Consider the following 16920-nt stretch of genomic DNA (forward strand, 5'->3'; position numbering starts at 1 on the left):
TGTTGGCTAGGGATCATGGGAGTTGTAGGCCAAACCATCTGGAGGGCCGCAGGTTGGGGATGCCTGGTTTAGAGCTTAAAAAAAGGAAGGCCAATGAACAACTAGAGCTGGGGCAGAACCTCACATAACAGCCTACAGGCAGGAGGGGCTGTGTGGGCTGTTAGTATAGCGGTGGAAAGGAAGGGAAGATGGAGATCTGGTGGGTCCAAGATCCAGGTTTTCCACAAGCCAGCTTTACAGGCTCCGATGGTTTAAGTTAAACAGAAAGGAAATTCTGCCAGAAGTGGCTTTACCTTCCACTATTGCCCTGCACTAAAAAAGGAGCTGAAATGATGAGCATGTAAAATTGAGATGATGAGCAGCTGTTTGGGCTTCTAGCACAGCAATGGCAGATTTGTCTTTGGAGAGACACAGCTGAAGATGGTGAGTGTGGGTGGGTTAAGGAATGCAACAGACCAAGACCCATCCCTTTTCTTGTGAGGTATATAGCCCACAAATGGACTGAGTCTGTATTTTAATAAGATAAAGAGGTGGGTTTTTTTGGTGGTAGCAATAAAGTTTATGGCTCATGTCAGCTGAATGGAGGCAGCACCTCAGCTTTCTACAAATGAGTTCAAACCCCATTGAATCAGCTCCCTTTGGTCTGAGGCGCTTTGTAGGCCATTGAATTTGGCTCCAGGTTTATCCGAGCCTGCTTCATCGTCACCCCCATTCATGATTGAGAAACAAAAAACAGGTACAATTTTTTTTCTTTTGTCAGAAGCTGATGAAACATTCAGGCATTATTAGTCTCTCCAGAGTTGCTAAAGTGTGCCACATCACAGGCAAATAGGTTCCAGGGGCTTTTGTAATAGGTACCCTTTTAAAGTGTTTTTTATTTTATTTTAAAGAAATAGAATTATTTTGAGGCAGGTTTGGATGCATTTTGAAAGCAGTGCTGCCCCTTGTCATGAACTGTGCCAAATTTCAGAAGGATTTGCTTTCCTGAAACTTTGGCTGTTAAAAGTTTTGGGATGGATTAACAAAGAATTGGTTAAAGTCCCCATGTGTTTTGTGGACAAATGGGTGGAAAACTACAAACATGAGAAAAGTGCTCCTGGGTAAGGAAGCTGCCAAATTGCAAATACCTTATTTTTTGCTCCATAAGACGCACCTTTTTCCTCCTAAAAAGTAAGGGGAAATGTCTGTGCGTCTTATGGAGCGAATGCATGGTCCCTGGAGCCAAATTGCCCAGGGGCTAAAGGCAGATCCTGCTTTTTCTGTTTTAGAAAGAGCTAAAGGCTAACAAGAGGGAAAGAGCATGTTGAAAGGAACCTGCTCAACAGCTGATTGCAAGAGATCGGGGAGGGAGATAAGGGAGCTAGCTCCCTTCCTGCCCCGCCCAGGCCCCTTGCACAGTAGTTCCTTTGCGAGGGCTGAGGATCTTGGGAAATTGAGTTTTTCCAGCCATTTGGGGCTTTCTGTTACTTTTCCTCTGGCTTTCTATTACTTGCTGGTGCTTACTGGTTTGCTTTCTTCTTGCTTCCTATTACCTACTGGTGCTTACTGGTTTGTACTGGTTCGCTTTCCTCTTGCTTCCTATTACTTGCTGGTGCGTACTGGTTTGTACTGGTGCTTACTGGTGCGTACTGGTTTGTACTGGTGCTTACTGGTTTGTACTGGTTGGCTTTCCTCTTGCTTCCTATTACTTGCTGGTGCGTACTGGTTTCTACTGGTGCTTACTGGTCTGTACTGGTTTGTACTATGGAGCGAAAAATATGGTAAGTTTGAGAAAGTTAGTAAGTTTGCGTAAGTTAGTAAGTTTGCGTAAGTTAGTAAGTTTACGTAAGTATGTTTGCGTAAGTAAGTTAGTAAGTTTGCGTAAGTTAGTAAGTTTGCGTAAGTTAGTAAGTTTGCGTAAGTTAGTATGTTTGCGTAAGTTAGTATGTTTATGTAAGTAAGTTTGCGTAAGTTTGTAAGTTTGCGTAAGTTAGTAAGTAAGTTAGTATGTTTGCGTAAGTTAGTAAGTTTGTGTAAGTTAGTAAGTTAGTAAGTTTGCGTAAGTTAGTAAGTTTGCGTAAGTTAGTAAGTTTGCGTAAGTTAGTATGTTTGCGTAAGTTAGTAAGTTTGCGTAAGTTAGTATGTTTACGTAAGTAAGTTTGCGTAAGTTAGTAAGTAAGTTAGTATGTTTGCGTAAGTTAGTAAGTTTGCGTAAGTTAGTATGTTTGCGTAAGTTAGTAAGTTTGCGTAAGTTAGTAAGTTTGCGTAAGTTAGTATGTTTGCGTAGGTTAGTAAGTTTGCGTAGGTTAGTAAGTTTGCGTAAGTTAGTAAGTAAGTTAGTATGTTTGCGTAAGTTAGTATGTTTGCGTAAGTTAGTAAGTTTGCGTAAGTTTGTAAGTTTGAGCATGTTAGTAAGTTTGCGTAAGTTAGTATGTTTGCGTAAGTTCGTAAGTTTGAGTAAGTTAGTAAGCTTACTGGTTTGTACTGGTTGGCTTTCCTCTTGCTTCCTATTACTTGCTGGTGCGTACTGGTTTGTACTGGTGCTTACTGGTCTATACTGGTTTGTACTGGTGCTTACTGGTCTGTACTGGTTTGTACTGGTGCTTACTGGTCTGTACTGGTTTGTACTGGTGCTTACTGGTTTGTACTGGTTTGCTTTCCTCTTGCTTCCTATTAGCTGCTGGTGCTTACTGGTCTGTATGGTTTGTACTGGTGCTTACTGGTTTGTCAGCAATGCTTTCCCCCCTTTGTAAAAGCTGTACAAATCTGAACTGATCCTCAAAAAAAGCAGGACTTTTCCCTTTGCAAAAAAAGCTGAAAAACTGTGAGCTGATTCTAAAAAAAACAAAAAAAACATGGGTTTTAGAGAAGGAAAACCAGAAAAATATTTTTCCCCCTTGTTTCCTCCTCTAAAATCGAGGTGCGCCCTATGGTCCGGAGCGTCCTATGGAGCGAAAAATACGGTGCCTCTAGGAGATTTTGTGATGGGCACTTTGAAAGTTGATTGCAGCCTCTCCCATCTCCCTACATCTCTGTTGTTTGCTTTCCCCATTTCCCACATCACCCTGTGCTGGCATTATTGTATGGTAAGCTCAGATACATTTCTTTTGCGTTTAGTACATGGGTAGGCAAACTAAGGCCCCGGGGGCCGGATCCGGCCCAATCGCCTTCTAAATCCGGCCTGCAGACCGTCTCGGAATCAGCGTGTTTTTACATTAGTAGAATGTGTCCTTTTATTTAAAATGCATCTCTGGGTTCTTTGTGGGGCATAGGAATTCGTTCTCTCTCCCCCCCCAAAAAAAATATAGTCCGGCCCCCCACAAAGTCTGAGGGACAGTGGACTGGCCCCCTGCTGAAAAAGTTTGCCGACCCCTGGTTTAGTAGATCCTTCTCTGCAGCATTTTTTTTGATGTTTGGATCACTGAGGTACCACACAGTACTTCAGGAGTTTGGGTTACCTAACCTACCAATTTTTGTCTCCAAGTCTTGTATCTTCTTATGTTAGGAAGCAGAGCTGAAAAGCAAAATTAAAAATGTGTGAGAGATCAAAATTGTCTCCTGTTATACATTATTATTATTATTATTATTATTATTATTATTATTTCACATTTATATACCACCTTCATCTTCCAAGAATCTCAATGTGGAGTACATGCTTCTCTTCCCCATTTCATCCTCACAACAGCCCTGTGAGGTAGGTTAGGCTAAGAGATTGTGACTGGCTCAAGGTGACTCAGTGAGCTTCCATATATATATATATATATATATATATATATATATATATATATATATATATATAATTTTTACATTAAACTACAATTAATACTACATTCAAACAAAAACTTTCTTACATTTATCATTGGCTGGCAAGCCATGACTTCCCTCAACCCCTTCACATGGCTTTCTAATTTATAACTTAACATTATACTTCTTTAATCAACCATTGCTAACAATATCAAAAAAATAAATTCTTTCTTACTACTATCATACTTACAATGATAACTCTACACATTAACTACAAAGCTTCTTGAAGTCCTATTAACGTATTCAATTGTAAATTGTCTTTTAAGTAACTTGTAAACTTTGACCAGTCTTTGATGAACTTCTGCTCCCGCTGCTCCCGGATTCTTCCCGTCAATTTATCCATTTCTGCGTACTCAGTCAATTTCACTGTCCATTCTTCTACCGTCGGTAGTTCTTCTTGTTTCCATTTTTGTGCTAGAAGAATTCTAGCTGCAGCCACAGCGTATTGGAAAAGTCTGATATCCTTCTTTTCAATGTCTGTACCTACCATACCTAATAAAAAAGCTTCAGGCTTCTTAACAAAACTATATTTCAACATTTTTCTTAATTCAAGATATATCTTATCCCAATACATTCTCACCTTTTTACATTCCCACCAAACATGATAAAAGGTACCAACATTTTCTTTACATTTCCAACACTTATTGTCTGACTTATACATCTTTGCTAGTTTAACTGGGGTGATATGCCATCTATACATCATTTTTAACAAATTCTCTTGTATTGACGTGCATGCCGTAAACTTCATTCCTTCCCTCCACAATTTTTCCCAGTCTTCTAGCATAATATTATGTCCAATATCTTTTGCCCAATGAATCATCACCGACTTTACTTCTTCATCTTTTAAGTTCCATTCCAACAGCATTTTGTACATCTTAGCAAGTACTTTAAAGTCACTGTTAAGTACGGTATTTCTACTTCAAACTTTGCTTTTGTCTCGCTAAATCCTGTCTTTTTCATTTCGCTTTTAAACATCTCATTAATTTGATGGTACTGCAGCCAATTACTTACATATTCTTTCACTTCTTCATATGGCTTTAATTTCCATTTATTGCCTTCTTTCTTAAGCAATGTCTCATATGTTATCCACTTTTGACTCATATTAGTCTTTTTCAAACTAATCATTTCAGTTGGAGATAACCACCATGGTGTTTTCCTTTCTAGTAAGTTTTTATATCTGTCCCAAACTTCATAGAGAGACCTCTGGAAGATGTGGTTTCCAAAACTTCTATGGACCTTTATCTTTTCTTGCCAAAGATATGTGTGCCAACCAAATCTATTATCATGTCCTTCCAGATCTAATAGATCTGGATTCTTTAACGTCATCCACTCCTTTATCCAACATAGACAAGCTGCCTCGTAGTATAGCTTTAAATCCGGTAAGGAAAAACCTCCTCTTTCCTTACTGTCTGTCAGTAACTTAAATCTTATCCAGAGTTTTTTCCTCTGCCAGATAAATCTTGAAATTTTCTTTTGCCATTCTCTGAAGACAGCTGTCCAAGGTGACTCAGTGAGCTTCATGGCTGAGTGGGAATCATGAACTCTGCTCTCCCAGGTTCTAGTCCAATATTCATTATGCCACACTGGTTGAGATAGATTAAAATTTATAATAATAATAACAATAATAATAATAATAATAATAATAATAATAATACAAATACATTTTATTATTTATACCCCGCCCATCTGGCTAGGTTTCACCAGCCACTCTGGGCAGCTTCCAGCAAAACATTAAAATACAATAATTCATCAAATATTAAAAGCTTCCCTAAACAGGGCTGCCTTCAGATATCTTCTAAAAGTCAGATAGTTGTTTATTTATTTGACATCTGGTGGGAGGGTGTTCCACAGGGCGGGCGCCACTACCGAGAAGGCCCTCTGCCTGGTGCCACTATAGTGCCACTATAATGGCACTATAGTGTAAAAAAAAGTGTAATAGTACCAACACACAAATCAACTGTACAGATTTGATTATATATTATAGAAAATGATAGTAAATTTAGCTTGAAACACACTTTTCTGGCCGCTGCTGTTCTCTTAGCACTCTCCAAGGCTCATTCTGATTTGGGAAGGGACATAGCAGAACCCCCACAACCAAGCTCTCCACATGTGCTTTGCTTGGTCTCTGCCACATTGCTGCGCCTCCACTAGGAAGCACAGTTTGTGGTTCTGTATGGTTGGCTGCCAGAAGTAAAAAGATACCCCACTTTCTAATAAGCTAGCGTGTTGGTCTGTAGAGATGATTTAAGTATTTTGGCCTATACTTTGTGGCCTGCTTCTGAGAAAGAAATGGGCAAGTGTTCTATTGCTTGCGTACTCGTCGTGTCTTGTGTAATGTGTCAGTTATAAGCTTTTCTAGCCAGAAGTCTTGAAGCACTCTTAGCTGAGTTTGGTAGCAATGTGGGATTCAACCACATGCTGAAACTCAAGGTTTACACATTTATTCCCCCCCCCCTTCTCACCTGGGAGCATTTTTTTAAAAAAATTTAAAATATATTTTTAAATTAATTTTCCATTTTTAACAATATTGTAACATCATATTACCTTTTACAAATGTTTAGCTCTGCCGAGCTTTTGACTTCCCTCCATTCCGTCACCTGGTTTTTCTAGAAAACATCTTAAATGCACACATTTATACTGTCAAAATTCTACATTAAACTTGAATTATTTAAAAGCACAAGTAGAAAATCTCTTCTATTAAACGTTGCGAAGTTTATCTCAGTCCAGCTAGTGTCTTTATATGTTTACAGTTATTGTCTATATATTGAATGAATTTACTCCACTCTCTCTGGAACATTTGGTCACTCTGGTTTCAGATTTCCCCCGTCACCTTTGTCAATTCCGCATAGTCCATCATCTTCACCTGCCATTCATCTGCCGCCGGTAATCTTTGCTGGTTCCACTTTTGGGCTAATAAAGTTCTAACTGCTGTTGTAGCATACATAAACAGTTTCTGGTCAATTTTTAATACTTCCACTCCTGTCATCCCCAGCAGGAATGCCTCTGGTTTGCACATTTAAAGGTGAAAGAGCTCTTTTGCCTTAGCGTAACAAATCCACTTAAAACCAATATGGTTTTTTTGCTGTTTAGAAAGTGATGGGGAAATGCATTGGAAAGTTTGGGTAGGTAAACAAATTATTAACAGGAAAACAGGCATCTTGCAAGCAAATTGGGATGAACGTTCACTGCCCACAAACAAATTAGAAATTGGAGAAAGAGAGAGAGAAATACAATAAGCCATCTTTTCCCCAATCTTGTTTCAAAAACCTTAAGCTTTTAACTGTCCGTGATGAGTAGTGCAGAAGGGGGCAGCAAAGTACAGCGTTTGCAACCCGTAGATCTCATTTACTGTTAGCGGGATGCTGCAAGATGAGAACAGAATGACTGGGAGGAAGAAAAAAAATGACCTTTGTCCAAACTGTCTAAATAAAACAGCCATAGAGACAGCCACATGTAACATTCTGCATTTTGTTTCCCCTGTGAAATCAGATACAGTATTGGTCTGCAGCTCTTTCCCCTTTAGCCAGACCCACAGGACCTATCTGCAAGAGGCATCTTGCTTTCATGTAACAACCTCACTGGTTCTATACACGTTTAGTTAGAGGCAAGGCGTGCTGTCTTCTAGAGGAATTGGAGGGCTTGATCATAGCAAGCCACAGTCTCTTTTTTGCATAGCTGAATTTACTCAGAAGCAGGGCTGATGAGGTTTGATGAGGCCCTAAGCTACTGAAGGTAATGTGGCCCTTTGTCTGTCCAGCTGTCCTTTGTCAACAACAAATTGTCGCTGTTTTTTGTGTTGAATAAATGCTATATGGTAATTTATGGACCTAATAGGTATCTAAAGCCATTTGCACATAACAAAATAGATATTTTATCAAAGTACATCCTGTTTTTTCCATTAATTTTTTTTGGGGCCCCCCAAGAGAATGGGGCCCTAAGCTATACAGTGGTACCTCTGCTTGCGAACGGGATCCGTTCCGGAGCCCCGTTCGCAACATGAGCAACACATAACATGAAGCGCCGAATCTGCACATGTGCGTGGCACGATTCGGCGCAGGCACGATGTGCCGAACCCAGAAGTAACCCGTTCCGGTACTTCCGGGTTCGGCGCGTTCGTAACCTGTGCCGAACGCAACCCACAGCTATCGTAACCCGAGGTATGACTGTAGCTTGTTTAGCTTATACGTAAATCCGGCACTGCTCAGAAGTATTTGTGGGCAAAGAAATAACAGCCTGCCAACAGAGGTTGGAACACATATTGAAGAGCACACCACCACCTCCTCCTCCTTTGGCGATCACTTGTAGCCAAGTAAGATTGTCTTCCATAAACACGGTCTTAACAGTGGGTCCATAAGTGACTGTGGAGGCCAATTCTGGATCCACGTGTCCTTGGCACAGTGGACATAGGTTTCCAGGCAGGAGTTGATCACGGTGAGGGTTTGCCTAGCACAGCCTTCCTCTTAGCACGTTTCTCCCTTTTTGTCCTGAGTTTGAGCATCTTCAAAGCCCACGACACCTTTGGTAAAGGCCATGGCACCCTTTTCGCTCCCGCATCTGGTTTGCTCCTAGAGTGAGGGCCTGCTTTTATTGATTTGCTGCGGGGGTGGAGCTTGAAAGGAGGCCAAGTCTCCACCTACCAACCTCAAATGGCAGGAAAAGGAAGAGAAATTGTTACTGTTAACATATTTGAGGGGGGATTTGATGGTTTTTGGAATATGCAGAATATGCCCTTCTCCGCCTCTCTCTCTGTTTTCCAGCAAAAGTTAGAGGAAACGAATTTATTTATATCGAGTTGGGGTGTGGGTGGGGGAGAATAAAGTTTGAATTGTCTACAACTTGTGCAGCATTTTGTTTCACCTGAAAAGGAGGGGTGAAAAGCAGCGGCGGAGGAAGCTGCTTGGGCGCCTGGGGCAGGGAGAGCCGCCCATAGGGGCGGGGCGCACCGTGGGGTCTCCGGAGTCTGCCTGCCTCCTCCCACTCAGGTGCCCTACAGCTGGGGGGGGGGAGGCAGTGGGCGTACCGTTTGGGCAGCATGGAGCCTGTGCACGCCCAAGCCACCATGTCTCTCCCAGGAGAGACGTGTGGTTCGGACGCACTGCAGGCCCCGCGGTGAGTGCCGCCCGGCATCAGTGGTGACACCCGGGGCGGACTGCACCTACTGCACCCTGCTTCCTCTGCCCCTGGTGAAAAGGCATGTATTTGGACTATCAGCAAGTGCAAAATGATACCGTCTCAGAACAAGGGACAGTTTTCTTACCTACACTTATAAATACAATTCACTGTAACTGACCTAGCTGTGTCCACACCATACATCTAAAGCACATTCTCCCCCCACCCCACCCCGGAACTGTAGTGTGTTAAGGGTGCTGGGAGTTGGAGCTCTGTGAGGCTAAACTATAGTTCCCAATATTGTGGGTTTGTGCTGTAAATGTATGGTGTGTACACAGGGTTCAATAGGTTGTATATCCTAGTTTTCTTTCTTTTTGTGAGGTAATTGTTCTCGTTAAATTGTTGGTAACAGTTAGGTCTATAATGTAGTCATTTTTTTTGTTATGATTGATGGCATTTCTGAGAGCGAGCATCAATTTCCCGTGAGCTTTTCATCAACAGGGTGGAAATGGTTATTTGATGAATGAGTAATTGTTAGGCTTGTTTCATCCAGTCATTGAATGGCAGGAGAAGGGCAGGGCTGTGGCTCACAGGCAGGGCACATATTTGGCACACGGAAGCGCTAAACTAAATTGGGGGGGGGGAATCTGTGTTATCTTAGAGGGTTGTTCTTCTACTTGTGCTTTGTCAGTGTGCAGTGGCTGAAGCAATCCAGTCAGGTGGGGTGAGGTGATATTATTATTATTATTATTATTATTATTATTATTATTTATTATAAAAATAAATATGTTGGCAGGTATGCATGCTGGGTTTCTGCAAGTCCCTGGGTAACTGGCTAATTGGTTTATGGTATGAAACGTGGCTATTATTAAGGAGGATGAGGTCATTGATTCAGTTCACCTTTGTTATCTACTGAGGCTAGCTCCAATTCAATATGGCGGCCTGCTTAATAAACAGCAGTACTGTGGGTACTGAAATGCTGGAAGGTTCTGGCCAGCTGAGCTTCTGATTGACTGGGAACCTCTGGTTTGGTTTGCTGTGCTACTTCTTCCAAGTTTGGTTATTTCTTTTGGGGCTGAGGGCCAGCTTTCCAACAAGTTATTGACTTTTTTATTCTGTTTGACATTTTAAAACTGGAGCTTCTGATAGCATGTTTTTAGTGCTGTTGCGTATTGCTGTTTAGTGCTATTGTCCATATGGTTTTATGGTTGTTATTGATGATAATGTTTTAAACAACAGTTTGCTTATTTTTGTTTATTTGTTGTTGCTGTTGCAGTTTTTGGGAGGAATTCAATGTATTGAATCTCACTGATTGTTAGGTTGGAGCAGGCACTTTGGTTTGCCAGATGGAACAATCCTCTCTCTCCCAATCACTGTGCTGCGGGTTCTCTCCAATTGCCCTGAGGATTCACTGTGAACCACCCTGAGACCTGTGGATATAGGGCTGCATACAAATTTAATAAATAACAATGGACCTTGTGCCACTGAGTGCATGTTTTCAACAGGAAATGGAATGTGCAGCACCCACTGCTTAGAACTGGCCATTGTTGGAGACACAGTACTAGGCTAGATAGACCATTAATGTGGTCCATGTTGTGTAGTCATATATTTATTTATTTATATCTTTGTTTAGCAGAGAGGAAAATAAAAGCACAGTCATGGCTGTCATAACACCTCAATACAGGACTTGATAAAACAGCTGTGCTTCCACTAGCTCCACCCTGACCCGATATCCTTCTCAGTTATGACTCATTGTAGTTTCATATGCAGTTACATAGCAACAGAAACTGATCCCCAGAGAGCAGAGTAGGGAGTAGCAGAGGATGAAAAAGGCCAGCAAACATTATCTTCTGCAGCTGCCTGTGCAGGCAACCACTCATCCTTCACTTACTAGTCTCCCCCATGATTTGGTGAGATGGGGCCTTAGCTAAAGCTGCCTGCCCACTGCCAATTGTATGTGCGCACATGCATGCGTGCCTTCTCAGCCAACTTTGGTTACTGGGCTGCTTCAGGCAACCTGTTTAATGAGCATCCTGTTTTGCTTTCACAAAGTTTACAGTGGTTAGACTATGTCTACTCTTTATTGAGCATTCATTCGGACTCATTTGTGGGGATAGATATTGTTGCATGCCACCCAATTCCTGAGCGGTGCAAGATTTCAGGGGTTCCAGACGCTTACCCAGGGTCCGTGTTTCCTTTTGGAAATGAGGCACTGCGGAGACTGTGGTGTCTTTATGATATATGGTTTATGTACACATATATACAACCTGAACCTACGATGGAACTGTTCACAGCATTAATACCCCAAAAGGCTCTTATTTCTCCCATAGCTGCAGCCTTGGATTCAAACAAATCATACATTTTGCTCTGACTTGGGATTTTTTCCAGCTTGCTGCATTACCTGTCTACTCTCTACTCTGGCTTGTATCATTTGCCATGAGCAAATCGTTTACCTCATCAGGAAGTTAGCCTGGCTTAATAGTTTAACACTTGCTGGATCCAGGGGTTCAGGAAGCTAGCCTGTCCCATTAGCTTTTAACACTCGCTGCATCCAGGATTTAGAGGTGTCCAGCACTCAGCTTAACACTCCAAACTCAGAACAATATTCATTTGCATCAGCCACTAGCCTTTTGCAGTTTGAATACTTTGAGTTGAAGTGGAGTAATAGTTCTGCCAGAAGCCCTTCCCTCTTCTTCCTGCCCTATCCAATGCCTTTATTTCTACTGAAACCATTTATAGTTCTAATTTGAAGTAGAAAAGAACTGCACACCTGTATTTTGTCAGGCTGTCCCTTGTTACTGCCTCCTTGTGGATGGTAAGGCATTCTGCCTCATGTATAACTCTTGTGCCATAAACATCAGGACAGCAGTTTCCCATACTGGTTGCGTACATAGGGGACTTTTGAAGCACATTCACCGTCAAGAAACCTGAGGATTGGAGCTTACGAAGGGTGCTAGGACTTGTAGGTTTGTGAACTACAGTTCCCAGAATTTTTGGGGGAGCGGATATGCTATGAAAGTCTGGTTGTGTACACAGCCAAAGTCGGAGAATACAGTACAGTGAAACTTTTATTTCGGTCCTTCTCTGAAGCAGCACTAACAATCTTAAACTGCCCTGCACAGGCAGATTATGTTCTTATCAGCTGCTACACAGACCAGGAGGGAGCACTCATGCAGGCTAAAGTTTCCCTGTCCATCTGCACCATGGGGAACAGATGCACTGAACAAACACTGTAATAATATCTGTTCTTCTTGCAGAGTCTTTTTACAATGTCTTGATCTCATGGGTCACAGACGATTCTGGCAGCACTATTGCTTCATCTCAACTCTCAGAAGTCCCAGCGGGCGCATCAGAAAACCATATGCAGCTATTCTACTTGGACATAAATCAAGCAAAGGTAAGGCCTGCTACATTCCCTGTGTTGGCTATCTTCATGTGACAAGCAGCTGCGTCATGTGACTTGCATGGGGGGTGCTGTATGTACGCACACGCCAGCGTTTATTTTTCATTGAGTTCTGCTTATATGTAAAATGAAATTGTTTAGGGGGAGAAATGGGAAAAAATTAAAAGCCATAATTGCAGAGTTATAGAATCGTAATGCTCCACAGAAGGGTAGTCAATTGGCACTCTTGCCTTCCTGGTGTGTTCTTGCCATAGAACTGTTGTGTGGAACAGTAAGCTGGCACACTTACAGCTTTCTCTTCTAGCTTTTACCCTTCCATCTTGTGGTCAGGGCCCTTGGATTGAAGAGCCACACAATACACACAGAGATGAATATGATATACCGGTAAGAAAAGCCTGCTGGGTCAGGCCAGTGACTTGTGAAGACCAGTATCCTGGTTCTTGCAGTGGCCAAACAGATGCCTGGGGGGAAACAAGCAAGCAGAATCCAAGCACTCTGCTCTCCTGCAGGTTCCAGCCACTGGTATTTAGAGGCATCACTGCCTCTAGTCGTAGTCATTGATAGCCTTATTCTCAATGAATCTGCCCAATCCTATGCATGCCATTTTAAAACGAAAGGACACCATACAACTGTTTCAAAATCTACTTTTAATTTTTGTGTAAATTTCTTATTTAGAAGAAATATATAAAAGTACTGTACAATAGAGCTACAAAAATAGGAAATATGATTTTTTCAATTAAGTTACATTAAGACTACCATCATTTTCAAGCTTTCACATCCTGTAATGTCCATATTTGCATATCTTACCTTAATATCTGCTGTTGCATTATAAAACTAGAAAGAAAGAAAAAACAATTTCCCTGTAATGTAAGGCCCAAAAATGATGAGGACAAAAGACAAAGCAAAAAAACCAAATACCCATACCAATGCCCAATCATACAATTAACCGTTATTAACTTATTCATTTTAAGAGAGTACAGTCACACAGATTAAAAACTTCCTTATGTGAGAGAACATTTTATCCTGATCTAATGAATATGCTTGGTTGAAAAGATGCAGCATACCTTTTCCATGTCAACCTAAAAAAAGATTACTGCACCAGAGCAGATTTTACTATTTTTATTATTTTAAAAAAGATTTGGCATGCTTTACACTTGTACCATTTCAAAGTGGTACCACTTTGTAAGTAAAAATTAAATAAATATAAATATGTAAAATAAATATTTTTGGTAAAAGAATACTACAAATATGACATTGGAGAGCACATCAGTGGGAATTCTTAATGCTTTCTGCACATTCCATGTGCATCACCATTTTAGGGACACTGAAAAGGGAAACTGCATCCTTCAAGATGGGAAGCAGATCTCTCTCTCTCTCTTTGTAGCTTCCCAAGAGACTGAGTTTCTAAAAAAATTAAAAAACACTCAGGTTTTCCTGTACCTTTTAAAACCGCCAGCTCTCTTAGATTTACAAATAAAATTAAGGAGCGTTTCTAGCTGTGTCAACTGTTGCATCTAAATCACACTATTAAGCTAGTCACATTCTTGGAAAGAAACCAGAAATGACATCTGAATGGATTTCTCCAAAAGGATTAGGGATTTCCAGCACTATAGCCAAAGCCAAACCTTGGTCCAGAGGTTTCTGGATTTGTCTGCTTTTGTAATACCGTGGCATGCCAATCCTTCTGTCTTTGTCAGCTATTAGTATTTGGACCGATGCTTCCAGTTGGCGATTTCAAGGATAATTTCATGTCTACACAAAACTATTTTAAAACTAGTATTTGTAGGGCTAGCCTCTTTGCTGAATCTGCCATGTTTAATCTGCCACTTCCCTTTAAAAATCAATGTCCCTGGTTGCTTCAAGTGCACAACATGGCAGTGGAACAAAAGTGGCTGGAAATGGTGTGCTACACTTAAAAGGCTCCTTCCTGAGATCCGTAAGGGGCTTGGCAATGTTACGGTTTCAGTCTGTCTTTTTACTGTTCTGTGCAGTAAAGTGACTTGAATGCCAGTATGTAAAGAGCAAACAGTGTAGGCATTCAGAATAATGTTGCTTGTTGCCAAGCTGAGCTGTTTTAGATACTCCCCTTCACTTTTCTTCTTAGGAGTTTCCTTTCGACTGCTCCCGACTTCTGTAGGATAAAGCTTTCTGCAAGTTTCTGCATCTTCTTTGGATTCCTACCTGGAGCCTCTTTTTCCTGAGTCAGAGCAGGCAGAGAGTTCAAGGCACGTTTGATAAGTCCGGGTCTCTCAAAGAGGATTTTCAGCCCTCTGATGATCCCCTCAAGTCACCCTGCTAAGGACAGGCCTGTTTCACAGCCCTGTTTGTGCAAAGAACAAAGAGTCTCCGGCTCTCAAACACCATCTGCAGAAAGAACGTGGCTGCTTGAGTCCTGCATATAATAAGGCTGGAACAGTCTTTCCTGGCGGCAGATTTGCATAGCATGGTAGGTGTGCAGAAGGAGGTGAGGGAACCGCAAGGTGAAGTAACGTACAAAGTCATCTGGGACAGAACCAAGGGTCTCCTGCACCTCGGGCGGAAGTTCTCTATAGTGGTGTTTCTGGAAGAAAAGAGGGCTGAATCACAAGGTATTCAATTTTTCAGAGGGGTTGGAGAGGCATGGCCCCAGGCACATTTTTTTGAGGGGATGCCACCAGGCACCCTCGAGGCTGAAGCCACAGGGCCAGGTTTTCAACATCACAATGTATCACCAGCCAAACACTGCAATCTGGTGATACACCCTGATGTTGAAACGGAGCAAGGAACAAGCTGCATCGGCCCCAGACCGATGAGGGTGCCAGGAACGGAGGGAATAGGGTGCCTGGAACCAGGCTCCTCGCAGGGACGGTGCAGCTTGTTCCCAGCTGAGTGAGCCCCGATGTCCTTCTGGCTCGAGGCATCTGGGCTCACGAGAGCAGGTTAATGAAGTCCCTACCCTGGGCTTCTTTAACCTGCTCTGCGTGGGTGCCTCAGCAGAGCAGTTTGATGAAGCCTAGGCAGGAACAAGCTGTATCAGCCCAGTGATGCAGCTTGCACCTCCCTCTGCAGTATGAGGGTACAATGGCGGCTTCACCCGGTAACATATCGCAGGTGAAACCAATGCTGCTCCTAGCAGCCCTGGTAGCAGAGGGACTCAGAAGCGGCATTGGTTTCACCTGCGATATGTTACCGGGTGAAGCCGCCATTGCAGTCCTGGGTGATGTATCCATACATGCCCAGGCCTAATGGCTGGCGAAGCAGTGGAGATACTGTGGCTGGCCCTTTTTTTCCACCAAGCTCCAGCAGATTCCTCACAAAATGGCCCAATGCCTTCCGTCAGCCACAGCCTCCGCTTGAGTGTGCCCACCGTGCCGCTTTGCGAGGCTGGGATTGTTCGGTCCGACCCAAGCCTTGCAAGAGCTACCAGGGCAGTGTGGCTGTGCCCTGCAGCAGTGGTGTTGGTGATGAGGGCTGGGCAATGTTAGGTTTTTCAACATCACGGTTCGGTAATAACCCGCGGGGTGAAACTACGTCGGCTCTCACCGCAGGAGCTGAAGCGCTTTTGCCCCAGCCTGCTGCTCAGCCGGGTGGCGAAAAGGCTCCTGCCCCCTAGCTGAATGAGCCCCAATGTCCCTGCTGTTTGAACAGCAGGGATATTAGGGCTCCTTTGTGAGGCTGCCAGTGCGCTACCTCACCCCCTGAAGACAGACTAGGCAGCAGTGGTTTTAAAGCACACAGAGTTTGACTGCCTTCACCTTTGCAGGTGTGCTGTCCATGCCTCCCAGGCGAAGGGTGCAAAGCCACCCTGTCTGTGCCTTGTGGAGCAGGGCTGCTGGCAAGTGCTGGGCCCGCCAGCCCCCCCAATCCCTGTGCTGGCCTGCCTCAGGAGGGGAAGTCTAACGGAGCCTGCATTGTCGGGGGTTCCGTAAAACTGTTTAGCTGAGGCAAGAGCATGCTCCTCAGCCAAGCAGTTTAAAGAAGCATAGGGACTCAAGAGGGTTCAGTTTCACTTGCGATACACGGCTGAGTGAAGCCATCATTGCAGTCAGCCTCTCATACTGGTCCTGGGCAACTGGTGGGGGGAGGGATTCAGCCTTCCCAGCATTTTCAAGGAAGGGGCCCTGTGGTGGGCAGAACCTGGCAAGTGTGGTTAACACACTCTACCCGGGTGGGGGGTGGGGCGCATTCCTCATGACGCTCTGCGAGCTTCTCACCCACCCTTCAGCTGTAGGGCACCATGAGAAGGACGCAAGAGCTCGCAGCCCCCGGTGAGCCCTGCAGGGTGTTGGGCGGGCAGGCGGCCCAGTTTAGCTCTAGTGGGAGGTGGTCACTCCAGTGGCACAGCGTGCCACCAGGGGCTTCACCTCAGGCACCAAACCTCCTTGGTCCACCCCGCAGACGCATGAGGCAGCCAAGCGGCATGACCCAGCTCCTCCACCCCTAAAAACATGCTTTCAATGGTATTGGCTTCTCAGAATCCACGTACCTTGTTTCTCATTGCCCGCAGGAGATCTCTTACGGAGCCGCCTTTATAGGATCGGAATCTTCGAAGATCTGCAAGAAGTAAAACTGGAATGATTAAAAAAACTCAAGCCAAGCAGCCCATTTCTTTCCTCTTGGTAGCTGGATACCACAAACAAATGAGT

At 43.4% G+C, this 16920-nt stretch overlaps 1 protein-coding gene and 1 long non-coding RNA gene across 2 annotated transcripts in view; one reads left to right on the forward strand and one right to left on the reverse strand.

Moving 5' to 3' along the window:
• The first annotated feature begins 545 nt into the window (after nt 1-545).
• On the forward strand, nt 546-16911 carry LOC117040822. The gene is made up of 4 exons (XR_004425899.1): nt 546-736; nt 12150-12289; nt 14400-14883; nt 16782-16911. It is a non-coding gene; the product is annotated as an uncharacterized LOC117040822 (long non-coding RNA).
• ERN1 (endoplasmic reticulum to nucleus signaling 1) overlaps nt 12924-16920 on the reverse strand; it is a 57808-nt gene continuing 53811 nt past the window's right edge. Inside the window, exons 21-22 of the mRNA XM_033138848.1 lie at nt 16761-16828; nt 12924-14855 (exon numbers count right to left, since the gene is read on the reverse strand). Of these exons, the coding sequence (XP_032994739.1) occupies nt 14649-14855; nt 16761-16828 (275 nt within the window). The 3' untranslated portion in view covers nt 12924-14648. The remainder of the gene's footprint in view (nt 14856-16760; nt 16829-16920) is intronic.

The sequence above is a fragment of the Lacerta agilis genome, chromosome 2 (genome assembly GCF_009819535.1).
Source record: "Lacerta agilis isolate rLacAgi1 chromosome 2, rLacAgi1.pri, whole genome shotgun sequence".
NCBI classification, from domain to species: domain Eukaryota; kingdom Metazoa; phylum Chordata; class Lepidosauria; order Squamata; family Lacertidae; genus Lacerta; species Lacerta agilis.